The 14,920-nt window shown below is 48.8% G+C and overlaps 1 protein-coding gene across 1 annotated transcript in view; it reads left to right on the forward strand.

Annotated features, from left to right (window-relative positions):
• FOXO1 (forkhead box O1) overlaps nt 1-12,608 on the forward strand; it is a 92,434-nt gene extending 79,826 nt beyond the window's left edge. The window contains exons 2-3 of the mRNA XM_069601484.1: nt 7,515-8,871; nt 9,337-12,608. Coding sequence (XP_069457585.1) covers nt 7,515-8,849 — 1,335 coding nt within the window. The 3' untranslated portion in view covers nt 8,850-8,871; nt 9,337-12,608. The remainder of the gene's footprint in view (nt 1-7,514; nt 8,872-9,336) is intronic.
• The last annotated feature ends 2,312 nt before the right edge of the window (nt 12,609-14,920 follow it).

Here is a 14,920-nt window from a genome sequence, read left to right on the forward strand (position 1 = left end):
CACATCCTCTCCCCACCCAACCCCCCTTTTTGAGGTATTTAAGAGAGTTTTAGCTAAATGAAATTTAGTCTCTGTATATCCACCCCCGGGACCTTGTTAGCCAGGGGTGATGACATTCACCTGACAGTCGGCCGTGTTGGCTCCCATGGCACCCTCTGGCCCAAGCGTGTGACTGTGGGAGGCGGTTTCTGTTTTCCAGGCTTTGCTTAAGCAGGGCTCCATGTCAGCCGCTCCTGTGGAGACTGCACCTGGACAGGGGGGTTCAGGTGCATGCCTCGGCATCTGGAACAGAGGGAGTTGCCTGCCTCTGAGGCTCCGAGCTCGCCTGGGCTGTTGGGGCTTTGCCTCTTGGAGTTCGTGGCTTCTGCTTGTGTGTAGAACGCAGGACATGGCGTGGCATGGGTCCTCACATCCTGAAAATCAAGGGCTGTGCCCTTCCTTTCATGAAATATAGCTTTCTGACACACAGTTTCCCTTTAGGGCCCAGCACGGGGAAACACGGTGCTTCTTTGTAATAACGACCTTCGGAGGAGCCAGAGCTTGGCATAGTTTTAATATCATCAAGTAAAATTTCTGTTCCGTCGTGAAGATTTTTCCTTAAGTCCTCAATATCTGACGATAGTGGCTGAAGATTTACCCTGAAACGCTGAGGCTTCTGGCGAATACGAGCTTATTAAGGATCAGGCCAATTGTGGAGCATCGCGTGGTTCTCTGTCACAAGACTTCCTCCTTGGCCAGTGTGGGAAGAGACGAGGAAGCGAGGTGCCCTCTCCTCTTTGCCATCCCGAATACAAGCTGTTCATCGGCCGGCGGCGTGCGCGCCTCTCTCCTTGAGCAACCTTGTGGACAACACAGGCTCTGACAGGGATCACCCCCAAAGCTGACCGAGCACACTAGTTAAACGATCCAGGTCTCTACCTTTAAAGTTCTCTTAAGGGGCCAGAATGATTTCTGTGTCAAAGAAGGGTTGCAGCTCGGTTGCAAGGACATGGAAACAGCCCCAGGAAGGCTGGCTGCCTTGCTGAACAGGAAGTCTGTGATGAATGGTTTTTAATCAAGTTGTAACCATTCATGATGGCCAAAAAATTCCTGTTTATACATCCCTTTACTTCCTATCACAAAATAGCCAACCTTCACTTCCCCGCTTTGTGCCAGGTGATTCTTTGAGCGCTCTCCGTGGAGAGGATGCCCTTCCGTCCCCAGCGACCCTCTGTCACAGCGGTGCTGTGTCCCAGGTGTCAGGACGTGGGGAGACCAGGAGCCCATGGTCCGGCCTTGGAGTCTGCCTCCCCACTGCCCCCTGAAAACCTGGAACTTCTCCTGAGATGTTACATTTGCCTTTTTGGTTCCGCTTCACATGAGAGCATAGTCTGCCATATGCTTTTTTTTTTTTTTTTTTTTTTTCAGTAGAAGCTGATGTAATGTAGTCATATTTTCCTTCCTTTGAAATGATTTGAGTCAGAGATAAAGCTGCTTTTGGAGCTAAATGTGCACCTATAGCCGTTGGAGAATGTGTAGCTGAGATTGGTTTGGTCTGGGGGAGGGTCATTGCGTGTCCTTGACTCTGATTTTGTGGGTCTTCTAGGGCTTCTGCACCACGTGGTTCCTGCCGTTTGTAAATGAGCTTTCCATCTGCATTTTAATCTTTCGGAACTCTATTTTCCCTAATACAAAATAAGGGTGTGAGGACAGGTGACCTTCCCAGGACTTTCCGGCTCACAAGTTTAATGAGGCTGTGAGGCCTCTGTCCACAAAGGTTCCCAGGGAAGCGCGAATCCTAGCGCAAACTGGGGGCCGCTGATTGCGGGCGAGAAGGACAGGTTTCGGGGAGGTGAGACCAGCTTTCCAGAAGAAGCGCTGGATGCCGGAGCCCAGCATGAACACGTGTAGTAGGTCAAGCTCTCCACAGCAGATCCACCATTGCAGCACTTTCCAAAACTGAATGTACATGCTTCGATTGGCAACACACGTCTCACCATCACCTGTAAAAAAGGACGGGCAAAAAGGTCACGTTTCCTTCTGTTTGCAAGCGCCATGCATTACTTTACAGAGTTGTTGTTTTCTTAGCACCTCTGACGGGAACTCTGCTGAACAGAGATTACTCCGACTTTCTCCTCAGTTTGTTTTCACTCTTGGAAGTGCAGGAAGGGATGTGTAAAAAGCGAGGAAGCAGGAGGAGGGGCCACGTCCATGCCGGGAGCCTACGAAGCCATCGCAACACAGTTCACAGGGGTTTGATAAAACACTCTGGGAAAAGTCTAGTTTGTCTCGCGTTTCTGAAAGAACTTCTAGAATTTCTGGAACAATAAGTCCATTTAGTCATGTGTCCCAGCGTCTGGGTTCGAGGTTCTCTTGTCTGGCTGGCCAACTGTTGCTCACATCCACCCTCTCGCAGGGCGATGGGCAGTTCTGGGCTGTGGGGCCTCTGAGGGCCTTTCCATTCTCCTTGTGGGTTCCCACAGCCTCTTTGCACGTGCTTTCCCCGAGGCAGCACTCACGTCTGAAATTCACACTTCAGCTGCTCTGGTTTCCTGCCACGAAGAGTAGCCAGTTAGGATTAAAAACAAATCATATTTTGTAAATTTATTACCCGTTGAGGCAGAAAACGAGCTTTCTAAACTAGTAAACAGAATTATTTCCGCTCCCTTAAGGATGCACACAGGTAACCTCAGTCTTAAGTAAATATGTTCCTGTGATTCTTCTTAATGATGGTGAAGCCAAAACATGGTTTTTCCAGCCGGCAGTGGTGTTGCATGCAGAGACATTTTGCAGGAGATTCTTTTTCTGAGCCTCAGTGCTCCCATTTTCAAAATGGGACCAGTAATAATCTGCCTTACAGGCCTTTTCCAAGAATAGAATGAGACATAATGTATTGAAAGCAGTTTGTAAGTGCTAAAGTAAAATCCAGGTGTAAAACATGAAGGCCCATGGGGTCCTGAGTAGGATGTATTCATCTTTAAGTTGCTGGTTTTGTTTTTGGTTGAACACAAAGACCAGAGTAGTCTTAGAATGCCCAGCAGAAATTGGGGTGAACAGTGGTGGCTGAGAGGTGGTGGTCTCATTCTCATTATAAAAGAATAATTTAATTATTATAGTAATATAGTTATAAAGGGATAATGAGAATGAGACCGATGTTTGTAATACGGATGAGTTGCTGAAACACACCCATTATCCTAATCAAAACAGCGGCTGATATCAGTTGAGCTAAGGGCATCTATTATCTCATTTAATCCTAAAAATAGCCTGTAAATGTAAGATCTGTTCATCTATCCAATAGACGCTTCGGTGCTAGAGCTGTGAGAGAACAGTGCCCAGGAAGACAGCCCAGGTCTCCAAGCTCCTGGAGCTCACAGGGTTGTGGGAAGCCAGGCAGAGCAGAGTTGTGCTTGTGGTGAGCAAACCAGGCCCTGTGTTAGCTGCAGAACGGGATGGGGTTCTCGGGAAATGCTTTCAGAAGAAAGAGACAGTTGGGCTGAGACAGAAGTGGCAGGGTGGGGTGGGAGTGGTGACCTTTGGCAGGAAAACGTCAAGGCTCCTGGACAGTCCTTTGTACGTTTCCTGTCCTGAGTGGCCATTTATTTAGGTGGACTGGTTCCTTCCCCAGGTAGATCATAGAACACCCAGAAGGCAGACTCTGTGAGTAGCTCCTTCTGACGTCCCTCACTGCGCCCGGCATAAATCAGCCCCAGTGTTAATGAAAGTTACTTGGCATGAAGCGGTGCACGAATAGACAGAGAAAAGAGGTGGATGGCATGACACCTTCCCTGTGATGTTTTTGGGATGTGGGTCAGCAGCTGTTCATTGAATGTATCTTGTGTGTAAGGCGGCTTCTATGAGCTTTGGGATGAGATTAAAAAAAAAAAAAACAAAAAAACCCTTCCCCTTCAAGAGGTGTGGAATCTGGTCTGCAGAGGGCGCGGAATGAACCTGTGAGCTAGAAACAGCCACCAGAGCAGGGTGAGCAAGCCGGGGCACCCTGGCTGGGGTACAGCGGGTCCAGGGTGCCGCTGCCCCCATGGACTTGCCGCCTCGGTGCTCAGGGTGGCCAGGCACACAGATGGTGAGGGAGGGTCGGGGTGCAGGCAGCCGAGGGGCGCATGCGGCGGAGACGACAGCTAGTGGCGGGGGAGTTGCTGAGGGCTCCTTCTCTCTGGTGGTCTCGGGCGAACGTTCAGGATCTGGGTGAGCGGTTTGCAGTGCGCGAGTCCTGTCTTCAAACCCTGCCTCTCGCCTCACGTGATACTTGTTCCCAGTTGAAGCTCGCAGCCCTGTTGGCTGCGTGTGGCTCTCTGCCCAGGTCACAGGGAACCACGCTTGCCCCACCTCTGCTGTGTCCAACGCATTCGGCTGAGATTTGCAGACATCACATCATGAATTGAGGATGTTCAGTCGCTCAGTCGTGTCTGACTCTTCGCAACCCCATGGACTGCGGCACGCCAGCCTGCTCTGTCCTTCACTGCCTCCCTGAGCGTGCTCACACTCATGTCCATTGAGTCGGTGATGCCATCCAATCATCTCTTCCTCTGTCGCCCAGGGTCTTCCTGAGCCAGGGATCGAACCCTGGTCTCCTGCATTGCAGGCAGATTCTTATACTGTCTGAGCCACCAGGAAGCCCAACATCATGACTACGGACATGTAGTTTTTTAAGCATCTCCCACTCCAATTCCTCCCATTGGATTATCATAGCTTCTTTAATGTCCTGCTGGCTATGTGAAAAACAGGAATTTATGTAACCAGCCCTGCACAGCAAACCTTTTCCTGTTTGGGGAAAAATTTTTTTAATTGTTGGTAAAGTTAGGAGACAGCTCTGTTACTCCAAGAGTGACCTGAAATGTCCTCTTAGGAAAATATGTAGCATAATGTTTTGATAAGTAAGGGATTGCTTACACCCCGTGTGCACCCCCGCGCGCCTCCCCCCCCCCCATTTTTTGGTAAGTCTGAGTAGTAAGCCAGTGTGTGTCTTGCCCAGGTTAGTGAATACTTCCTGACCTTTTTTTTTTTTTCCTTCCTGAACTTTTTAAAGATTCCATCTTTAATGGAAGTGTCCCCCAGTTGCAGTTACAAATGATCTGACCTAATTACATGTATCATAGAGCTGTGTCCCCCACCACCACCCCCTGCCCCCCAGGCTGTACCAACAGCTGGGAAGCCACTGTCTAGGAAGATCTTCCCCCTTCATCATTAACCCAACGTGACAGGGACAGGAGTCAGGCTTCCTTTCCTCCAGAGATTCCATCGTAGCTTATCTGTGTTTCTATTGTATTTAAAGAACAAGATAGTCATGATGGGATATTGTGCAAATGCCCAGACTCCCAGCCTGTACAGACTCAGTTCCAGGTCTGCTCCAGGAGCAGGCCTGCTTCTTTGCGGAGGAATGTAGAGGTTGGGGGGCCCCTGTGTGTGTGTGTGTCTGTGTCAGTGAAACCTTCCCTGTAGGGTTTGGAGAATCTGACGGGGATGGAATAGGATATTAGGGAGATGCAGCTCCTGGCCTCTTTCAAGGGCTCCAGTCTGGATTTGGGGTGAGGTCTGTAGGTGGGAAGAAAGAGGACAGAGTCTTGGGAACAGCAGAAGCCCCGCCCCACCACCCACGTACATGCCTGCCCAGCATCCAGCCTGGGAGCCTCCTTCCAGGGCTGTGACTGACCCCGCTCGCCCGGGCCTGGCCGAAGGGCTGTCCCAGGGCTGCTGTGTTGCAATCCTCGCGTGGAATGTAGGACAGAGGGTCAGAGGGCATTTTGAAATGTAGATTTCTCAGCCTTGACTGTCTGGCCTCAAGGAGACTTCTGCGTCTCCTTTTAGAAAGGGAGATTTTAATTTATTAATTTATTTTTTTTCTTCTTCTTTGTTTTCTATCTCCTTTAAATGAGAGAGATGGTGAGCTCATGGTTTGCGTGGAGCCCTGGCCAGTCCTGCCGTGCAGAGGCTCTGTTCTGGCACAGCAACCGGCACTCAAGCATCGGAGTCCCACGGCGATGAGGATGTGGGCACTGTGGCTGCACCTCTGGGTGACCACAGATCCAGCCAGAGCCGCTTCATGGTTGGGGAGAAGGGGCCACAGGGGTCCCAGGGGCTTGCTCAGCAGAGCTGGGCATCCAGTTGGCAGAGGAAGCCCCAGAGGTGTCGGGGCCACACGCTCAGTCCTGCTCCTAGAGTCCAGGATGCCCGGAACCTGCTCCGGGGCCTGATGACGGAGAGCGCTGAGTGCGCAGAGAGAGAGGCTGCTGCGTGCCTGTCCTGCGCTGGGGCCGAGCCAGTGGGGGTGCACCCTGCTTCCCAGGAGCCCCTCTTCTTGTCCACAGCAGGCTGTCCAGGTGCCGGCAGTCTCACGCTTCGCCCAGGACAGGAGTCGCACTCGGGCTTCCTCCCTTACAGGCCGGCCCCACTGCTTCTGCTGGGGCTTGTGCCATGTTTGGCTCCCGTCACAGTGTGTTTGGAGTTGCAGGTTTGTGTTTGTAATACCACTAAGCTCCTACCCGCACCCCAGTGACTAGGAGGAGGGGGATGGGCTCAGAAAGGGTGGTGCCTGGTGCCCTCCTGCCAAGGTGGGATCTGATAGCTTCTTCCCACCAACCATTTACCATGTTGGATATACCTTGTCTCGTTGGACCCGTGGAACCAGCCACAAAGGGGACTTTATGCACTTGGGGCCAGGCAGCTTCCCAAGGTTTGTAGCCAGTGAGTAGCAGAGCTACCCAGGGGCTCAAAGTTGGTTTTTCTGTCCTAACCATCCTGGGGGATGTATATGTCACGATTTAGTCATGGAGCCGTACTCAGTGGACCAAAGCCACCAGCTCTCTGCCCTTTCCACCACTCCTTCCCTCCCTGGGCAGCTTTTTGGCTTGAGTAGAAGCTGGGAAGAGAGGGTCGCGAACAGCACTTGAATTTAAGTGTTTTTTCCCTTGGTGTTTCAACTTTCTAAAACCACCAGCACCACCTCGTTTTCCTTCTATTCACCTATATCTGCCTAATGGACTTTAAGAATGTAAATGAACGTAGGTCTTAACTAGTTTTCAGGGTTTTGATTCTTGACTGAGAATATAATCTGCTTCCTTTCTCTCTTGTTGGGGATCACGTGGGCCCCGTAATACAAAACTCCTCACTTCGTGTTAAGTGGTGCGTGTACCGTCCGCAGAGAACTTGCAGGAGTTCTAGGGGATGATTGGATGGATAGGGGTTTTGAGAGCACTCTGTTAATGGAGTAGTATTTGCATCGCAAATCTAAGTGGTTTAAAAACCAGGTCCTGTAATTTCCATGGAAAATAAGGCTATGTAAAAGAAAGTGTTTTAATAAAGCCTGTTTAGTTTTTTCCCCTTGTAAAATTAAAATACAGATACTGTTTTTAAGATATAATAATACTTTACTCATTGGAGCTGTCTTGTAGTGATGATACAGATCTTACCATAAACTTTGAAAACATGCTTGTCTTCCACGTGAGACGTGTCTGTGTGTAATAGTGGGTCTTCCAGCCAGAGCAGTATTTGTATTTCTGACATGGTGTTCTGCTTTACAGAATTCAATTCGTCATAACCTGTCCCTGCACAGCAAGTTCATCCGTGTGCAGAATGAAGGAACTGGAAAAAGCTCTTGGTGGATGCTCAATCCAGAGGGAGGCAAGAGTGGGAAATCCCCCAGGAGAAGAGCCGCATCCATGGACAACAACAGTAAATTTGCCAAGAGCCGAGGCCGAGCTGCCAAGAAAAAAGCATCCCTGCAGTCGGGCCAGGAGGGTGCCGGGGACAGCCCGGGATCGCAGTTTTCCAAGTGGCCCGCAAGCCCCGGCTCTCACAGCAATGACGACTTCGACAACTGGAGTACCTTTCGCCCTCGAACCAGCTCGAACGCTAGTACCATTAGCGGGAGGCTCTCTCCCATCATGACGGAGCAGGACGACCTGGGAGACGGGGACGTGCACTCAATGGTGTACCCGCCGTCCGCCGCAAAGATGGCTTCTACTCTGCCCAGTCTGTCCGAGATCAGTAACCCTGAGAACATGGAGAACCTTCTGGATAATCTCAACCTCCTCTCGTCACCAGCGTCATTAGCCGTGTCCACCCAGTCCTCACCGGGCACCATGATGCCACAGACGCCCTGCTACTCCTTTGCGCCGCCGAGCACCAGTCTGAATTCACCCAGCCCCAGCTACCAAAAGTACACGTACGGCCAGTCCAGCATGAGCCCCCTGCCCCAGATGCCCATGCAGACGCTGCAGGACAGCAAATCGAGTTACGGAGGCATGAGCCAGTACTGTGCGCCGGGACTCCTGAAGGAGCTGCTGACGTCCGACTCGCCTCCGCACAGTGACATCATGACGCCAGTCGATCCGGGGGTGGCTCAAGCCAACAGCCGAGTGCTCGGCCAGAACGTGCTGATGGGCCCCAACTCGGTCATGCCGGCCTACGGCGGCCAGGCCTCTCACAACAAAATGATGACCCCCAGCTCCCACACCCACCCGGGACACGCTCAGTCAACATCCGCAGTCAATGGGCGTGCCTTGCCCCACGCTGTAAACACCATGCCCCACACCTCGGGTATGAACCGCCTGGCCCCGGTGAAGACAGCTTTACAAGTGCCTCTGGCCCACCCCATGCAGATGAGCGCGCTAGGGGGCTACTCCTCGGTGAGCAGCTGCAACGGCTATGGCCGGATGGGCGTTCTCCACCAGGAGAAGCTCCCCAGTGACTTGGACGGCATGTTTATTGAGCGCTTGGACTGTGACATGGAGTCCATCATTCGGAACGACCTCATGGATGGAGACACGTTGGATTTTAACTTTGACAACGTGTTGCCCAACCAAAGCTTCCCGCACAGTGTCAAGACGACAACACACAGCTGGGTGTCAGGCTGAGAGTGAGCAAGCGAGTGAGCAGGTAAGACCACCCCGATACCAAAAGACCTTCTGAAAACAGGACTTAAAGAGAGGAGCCCAGTAACTTGCCTTGTATCTTCCCGGGTTGGGACTTTTTTTATTTTTATGTCAGCTGGCCACCCCTTGTGGAGAGGCATCTTTTATCATTCATTCTCTGCCCTTTTTGCAGCTTATAAATTCTCCTCTGAGCTGAAACATAAGGAAGCTTCCTCTAATGGCTTTAAAGAGTTTCTTTTGACAGAAGGCTGCATCTTCGTAGTAACTCTTAAATAAATGAATACATTTGATACAAATCAAATGCTGAAGGGGTTTTTAAAGTGGAATTTTCTCCCATTGAATGATTTCAGAGCTGTTTGAGAAAGCCCAACCCTCCCCCAAGTATGTCTGTCATCCTAATATGTTAAGTTGAATTGATTTTCATTTGGTTGTTTTCAATGCTTGTGTGTGTGTATGTGTTTTTTCCTAGGCTACACTTAAAAGTACTTCAGATTGTCTGACAGCAGGAACTGAGAGAAGCAGTCCAAAGATGTCCTTCACCCTACCTTTTCGTTTTCTTGATTTGAAAAAACAAAACAAAACAAAACAAAACACACAAAACGCATTTCTTTTTTCCTTTCGTCAGACTTGGCAGCGAGGACACTTTTCCTGTACAGGATGTTTGCCCAGTGTTTGCAGGTTATGTGCTGCTCTAGATAAGGACTGTGCCATTGGAAATTTCATTACAATGAAGTGCCAAACTCACTACACCATATAATTGCAGAAAAGACTTTCGGATCCTGATGTGCTTTCAACTTTTGTACATAAGCTGTAGCTACAGAATTGTATCTCTGTGCTTTTTTTTTTTTTTTTTTTTACTATTCATTTGGTCCAAGGAAAGTTTATACTCTTTTTGTAATACTGTGATGGTCTCATGTCCTTGGTAAGTTAAACTTTGGTTTTGTACTACCTGTGTTCTGCTGAACTGATGAATCACAGAGAACCAAGCTCTCCGTTCTACAGCTCCACTGGACAGCTCTGCATCTGTTCACGGCACCCCATAATTCACAGGAGAACCAGTAGCCTGTTGTCCATCTGCTGAATTAATGGACTTATCAAAACTCTTTTGGGGGGGGGGGGAAAAAGATTAAACTCCAGCCTTGTACAGGTCTTTTCTATTTTTTTTTCTTCTTCGTTTGTTTATTTTGTTATTTGCAAATTTGTACAAACACTTTAAATGGTTCTAATTTCCATATAAATGACTTTTGATGTTACTGTTGGGACTTCAGATCATTTTTGGAATAGATACTGAACTGAAATGTTTTCTTAAAACTCGAGTCTACCTTTGTTACATGGTCTGCTTGTAAATTTGTGGAATCTCAGACATTTGAAGCAGCGTCCGTGATTTTCCTTTTGTATTTCTAACTGGACTAGTACTAATTTTATATATGCTTCACTTGTTTGTATACTTGGGGATGCTCCTTGGTGATGTTTTCTGACTAATCTTCAAATCCTTGTAATTAGTACTTGCACACCCAACATTTCTGGCCTTGCCTTAGCAGGAGAGTGATGTATAGTTACGGACATTTTGCGTTTCACATTGAGAACTTGATTTGTTTTTGTGTATGTGTTTTACAGACGTCTGCTTCTGCTGTCCTTGTGAACTAGGCATCCCTGCCCGGCATTGAATCTTCTGATCAGTGCCTTTATGCGCTTTGTTTCAAGTACTCCTGGGGGTAGGCTGCAAAGTATTTGGAGATCAGAAGGGGTGACTCACCTCCAAAACAGTGCTCCTTTCTCAAGCTCGAGTTTTGATCAACTTAACCTTTTTGAGTTGAACTTCAGCAAAAGTTTTCCCTCGTAACACTGTGCTCTTCCTGGTCTAGGCAGAAGTTGGCTTTGTACTTCTGGAGAATTATGTCCATACTCACTCTTCAACCCTCTTCCCCTTCTGCCCTGCAGATTACTTGGTGCACTGTGGAAAGTGAGGTTGAACGGGGGAATTTTTAAATGGGACTTGAGTGATTTTTAAAGTGCTTGGTGTTCATGAGTGCAGGTGGCTACCAGACAGACTGGCACTTGCTTAAAAATTCGGGCCCTAAATTTGAAAACCGACAGGCGAGCAGTAAGTTATACCTTTGAATCTATTTAGAAAGCCATCGCTTTAAGAATTGGAGAGTTTCTTTCCCCTTTAGCAACCCAAACTATAATTCTGGTCATTATGTTGTAATATTTCCCAGTTACCTGTAGCTGATTAGACCTGTTAATTGGCTTTGCATCCCATTTAGTCCATCAGTGTTTTGAAGTCGTGCGGAATGCCCAGAGTCAGCACAATGAAAGGAGCAGGTGCACAAAAGTGTTCCTCTGGCCTTCTTGGGAAAGCTCTGACTTCTGTTGACCTAGCCCATACCACGCTGGCTTTGTCTTGCCCAAGAATTGCATCTCTCCTGGCTTGGTTTTTCCTCCACGTTTAACAAGAACACAGGTTTTCTGGATGGATTTCCTCCGGGAGGCAGGCTCTATTGTATGCTTCCCACAGTGACTTCTACACTTTTGAAAATTGATTAAACAGCCACCCCTCTAACCATCTTCATTGTTGGCCACTCCAAAATAAGTCTGGTTTCAGAAACCCTGGTTCCTCTGACCGATGCCCCCTGCACCTGCGCTCGGACTCATTGGGGCCACAGTTCTCGTGCTCCCCGCTGTGACCACCACTTCCCGCCCCCAGGCCAGCACACTCTGAGCCTCATCAGGCCCATCGTTCACTGACGAGGCAACTAGCTACCAAAAAAAAAAAATCACTGTTCAAATCTTACTACTTCATAGAGTGACTTTTAAAAAGATGTTGCTTCCTCTTGAGTCCGTGTAAATATCTTTTTTTTTCCCTTCAACTTTTGTGTGTGTGTGTGTGTGTGTGGAAATTTTAACAGGAATCCTGGGTAGCTCTCCAGGATACAGTGAAGTTCAGTGAAAGGCACCTTGTCGGTTTTGAAAACAAACATTATGTGACCTCTGGTAATTCTTTGTCTGTACGAATACTGACTTTCTGGAGTAATGAGTATATCAGTTATTGTACATGATTGCTTTGTGAAATGTGCAAATGATATCACCTATGCAGCCTTGTTTGATTTATTTCCTCTGGTTTGTACTGTTATTAAAAGCATATTGTATTATAGAGCTATTCAGATATTTTAAATATAAAGTATTGTTTCCGTAATATAGACGTATGGAGTATATTTAGGTGATAGATGTGTTACTTGGAAAGGTCTGCTTTGAAAAACTGACAAAGTCTAAATTAAAATCCCAGTGAGCAGTAAATCAGTGGGACGTCCCAAGAAGGAGGAGAAGGACACTCAAAATGGAAACAGTTCCCCCAAAGTATATGATTTGGACTTAATTCAGCTGCTGGATATGTTACCAATCTCCCCACCCCACTCCTCCCCTCTCCCCAGCTGAGTGATTACCGAGTAATCGTTCAGTAAAAGACACAGTGTGGTTTATACAGACAAAACAGCCTAGCATTACTCTTGGCCTCCTCCCTGAGGAGGGTGGCAGCCTGGCGGCCTGGCGACGTTCATCCCATCCGGACGCAGACAGACCCGCCTGCCCTTGGCCAGTCGCGTTTAGCACTCGTGCAGATCCTGCGTTCCCGCTCCCATACAATGAAAAGTGCCTGATGATGCTGGTGTACTTACAGACACAAGAACAATCTTTGCTATTATTGTATAAAGCCATAAATGTACATAAATCATGTTTAAATGGTTTGGTGTCATTCTTTTTTAGTTGTGCAAAGTAAGCTCTTTATTAGGTTCTTTTTTTTTTTTTTTCCCCTTCTTGTTTAGCTATCACATGAGTTAAAACCTTGGCAGCCACAGTGCCATGGTTAATTCAAATCTGGTATTTCTTTGGTGGGGTGGGGGGCGATGTGGAAACGCTCTCTCTGGGACCAAACTATAGTCCCTGAGGGTTGGAGAGCAAGTTGGGTCCGTGATAACCACCCTGGAGTGCTTCATCTGTCCGCGCCTGACACAGTATTGGCACAGAAATGACTGGGTGTAGGAGAGCTCGTGCTGGAGTAGGCAGAGCTGAAGGTAAAAATACCTGAAGGTCGGGTGGGAGGGCCCTGGCTGGGAAGTTGCCGAGCAGGGATGGGTGGTGTGGTGGGAACGGTGGCTTCCCAAGGCCACATGAGGGGGAGGGCGGGGGGTAGTTCTTCCATTCAGTGGCTGCAGATGGAAGGTTTCTGTGTTTGCCTCTCTTTAGAAAATGCTCGAGGAATAAACTAGGATTAGATTGTGTGTGCGTGTGTCAGTTCAGTCATGTCGGCTCTTTGTGACCCTATGGATTGTAGCTTACCAGGTTCCTCTATCCGTGAGATTTGCCAAGCCCTACTCCAGGGGATCTTCCTGACCCAGGGATTGAGCCTGTGTTGTCTCCTTCATCTCTTGCACTGCAGGAGGATTCTTTACCGCTGAGCCATCCAGGATTAGGTTAATAATGATTAAAATGCATCTTAAAACCAGAATTAAGTCCCGGCTTTCCATGCTTCTACTTGAGGTCATTCTAGTGTTTACCTGTGTGGACACTGGAAGATCAGTCCAGCTTTCAGATTTTTTTCTTCTTCCTTCCTCCCTCCCAGCTTTGGAACCTTTGCTTTAAAATAACGATAGTCAGAAGCCCAGAGTGCAAAACAGATAACCCCATCTGCTCTCAGACCTGGGGCTCATGCACACACATCACTGTGAAAACCACTCATTTCATCCAGTGGAGAAGGGAACGGCAACCCACTCCAGTATACCTGCCTGGATAATTTCCCGGACAGAGGAGCCTGGCCAGCTACAGTCCATGGGATCGCAGAGTCCGGACACGCCCGAGAAGCTAGCACAACGCAACCGTCTAGTCCAAATGCAGGAAAACGCCTTGACTACACTGCCGGAACACACCAGCAGGCTCCTTTCAAAACCCGCCGTGCACGTACCCCAAATCACACATCTAAGTGTCATTCATTAAGGCTGGTTCCCACGTTGTCACATCCGTTGATAAGAGGAAGCAACACAGCAGGAAGGGACAGATGCGTGGTTGGAGCTGGATGGTTAACATGGAGGGAGAGACTTCCTTCCTCGGACAGTATCTCGGCGCCTGCTGTGACCAGAGCCTGACCGATTGTTTCTTGACCTGTGAACCTGCCATGCCACCAGGACTTTGCCTTGCCTATTGTCTCTCTGTGACCTACTGAAACGATGATGGTGCTGGTTAAACTTAGACCGGTTGTTGTGGTCAGGTAGGTGGAAGGCTGTTCCAGGTGTAGCACACAGACATCGAACCTTGTGTCATCTGTTGAACCTTGTGCGTTAGGAGCCTGCAGCTGGGCTGGGCCGTGACCTCCAAAATGAGAGCGTGTTTATGCAAGGCTTCCTTATTCTCATTTACTATTTCGTTATTTTGGTGTAGGAAATCACCCTGGTGATCACTTAGATACATTCTTCCTAGGACATTTACCAGTTTAGTTACCTGGAAGATGAGTGAGGTTACTGGAAACTGGAAAGGGAGGTCTCTGTTGGCCGTTAGGTAGACGGAGACAGCCGAGGTGTGAGCTGAAGGTCAAGGGCAGGCCCTTGGATCCTTTGACCAGAAGAGCTACAGAGTGGCATGGGCCTCTGAAAGTTGAAGAGAGAACTTCTGAGTTTTGCAGGTGGTTGGGAGAGGAGGCTCTCTGGGCAGAGCCCTGGCTTGCCAACATGGCTCTGAGAGGAGAGAGCTCTGTGCTGGGAAGGAGTTCACCTGTGAAGGAGAGAAAAAGGGAGATTGAGGCCAGCTTTCTGTAGCCAGCTTTCCTCAACTCGACTGGTAGTGGGACAGCGTTTCCCTTCTGCTCATAAAGGCGGCATGAAACTTTTTGGCCTTAGTACTTTTATCACTTTCTTCGAAAAGTGAGGCTTGTTTGCACTGGAAGCCACTGGTGGGAAGTAGAGATTTACCTCCTTCAGGAAGGAGGAGGGCAGCTTGGTGAGGGCTTGGTAGTCATTCTTTACCTCTCCTTCCTTCCATGAGCTCCAGCCCATGACAAGCAACTT

The sequence above is a fragment of the Ovis canadensis genome, chromosome 10, assembly GCF_042477335.2.
Source record: "Ovis canadensis isolate MfBH-ARS-UI-01 breed Bighorn chromosome 10, ARS-UI_OviCan_v2, whole genome shotgun sequence".
Classification (NCBI taxonomy): domain Eukaryota; kingdom Metazoa; phylum Chordata; class Mammalia; order Artiodactyla; family Bovidae; genus Ovis; species Ovis canadensis.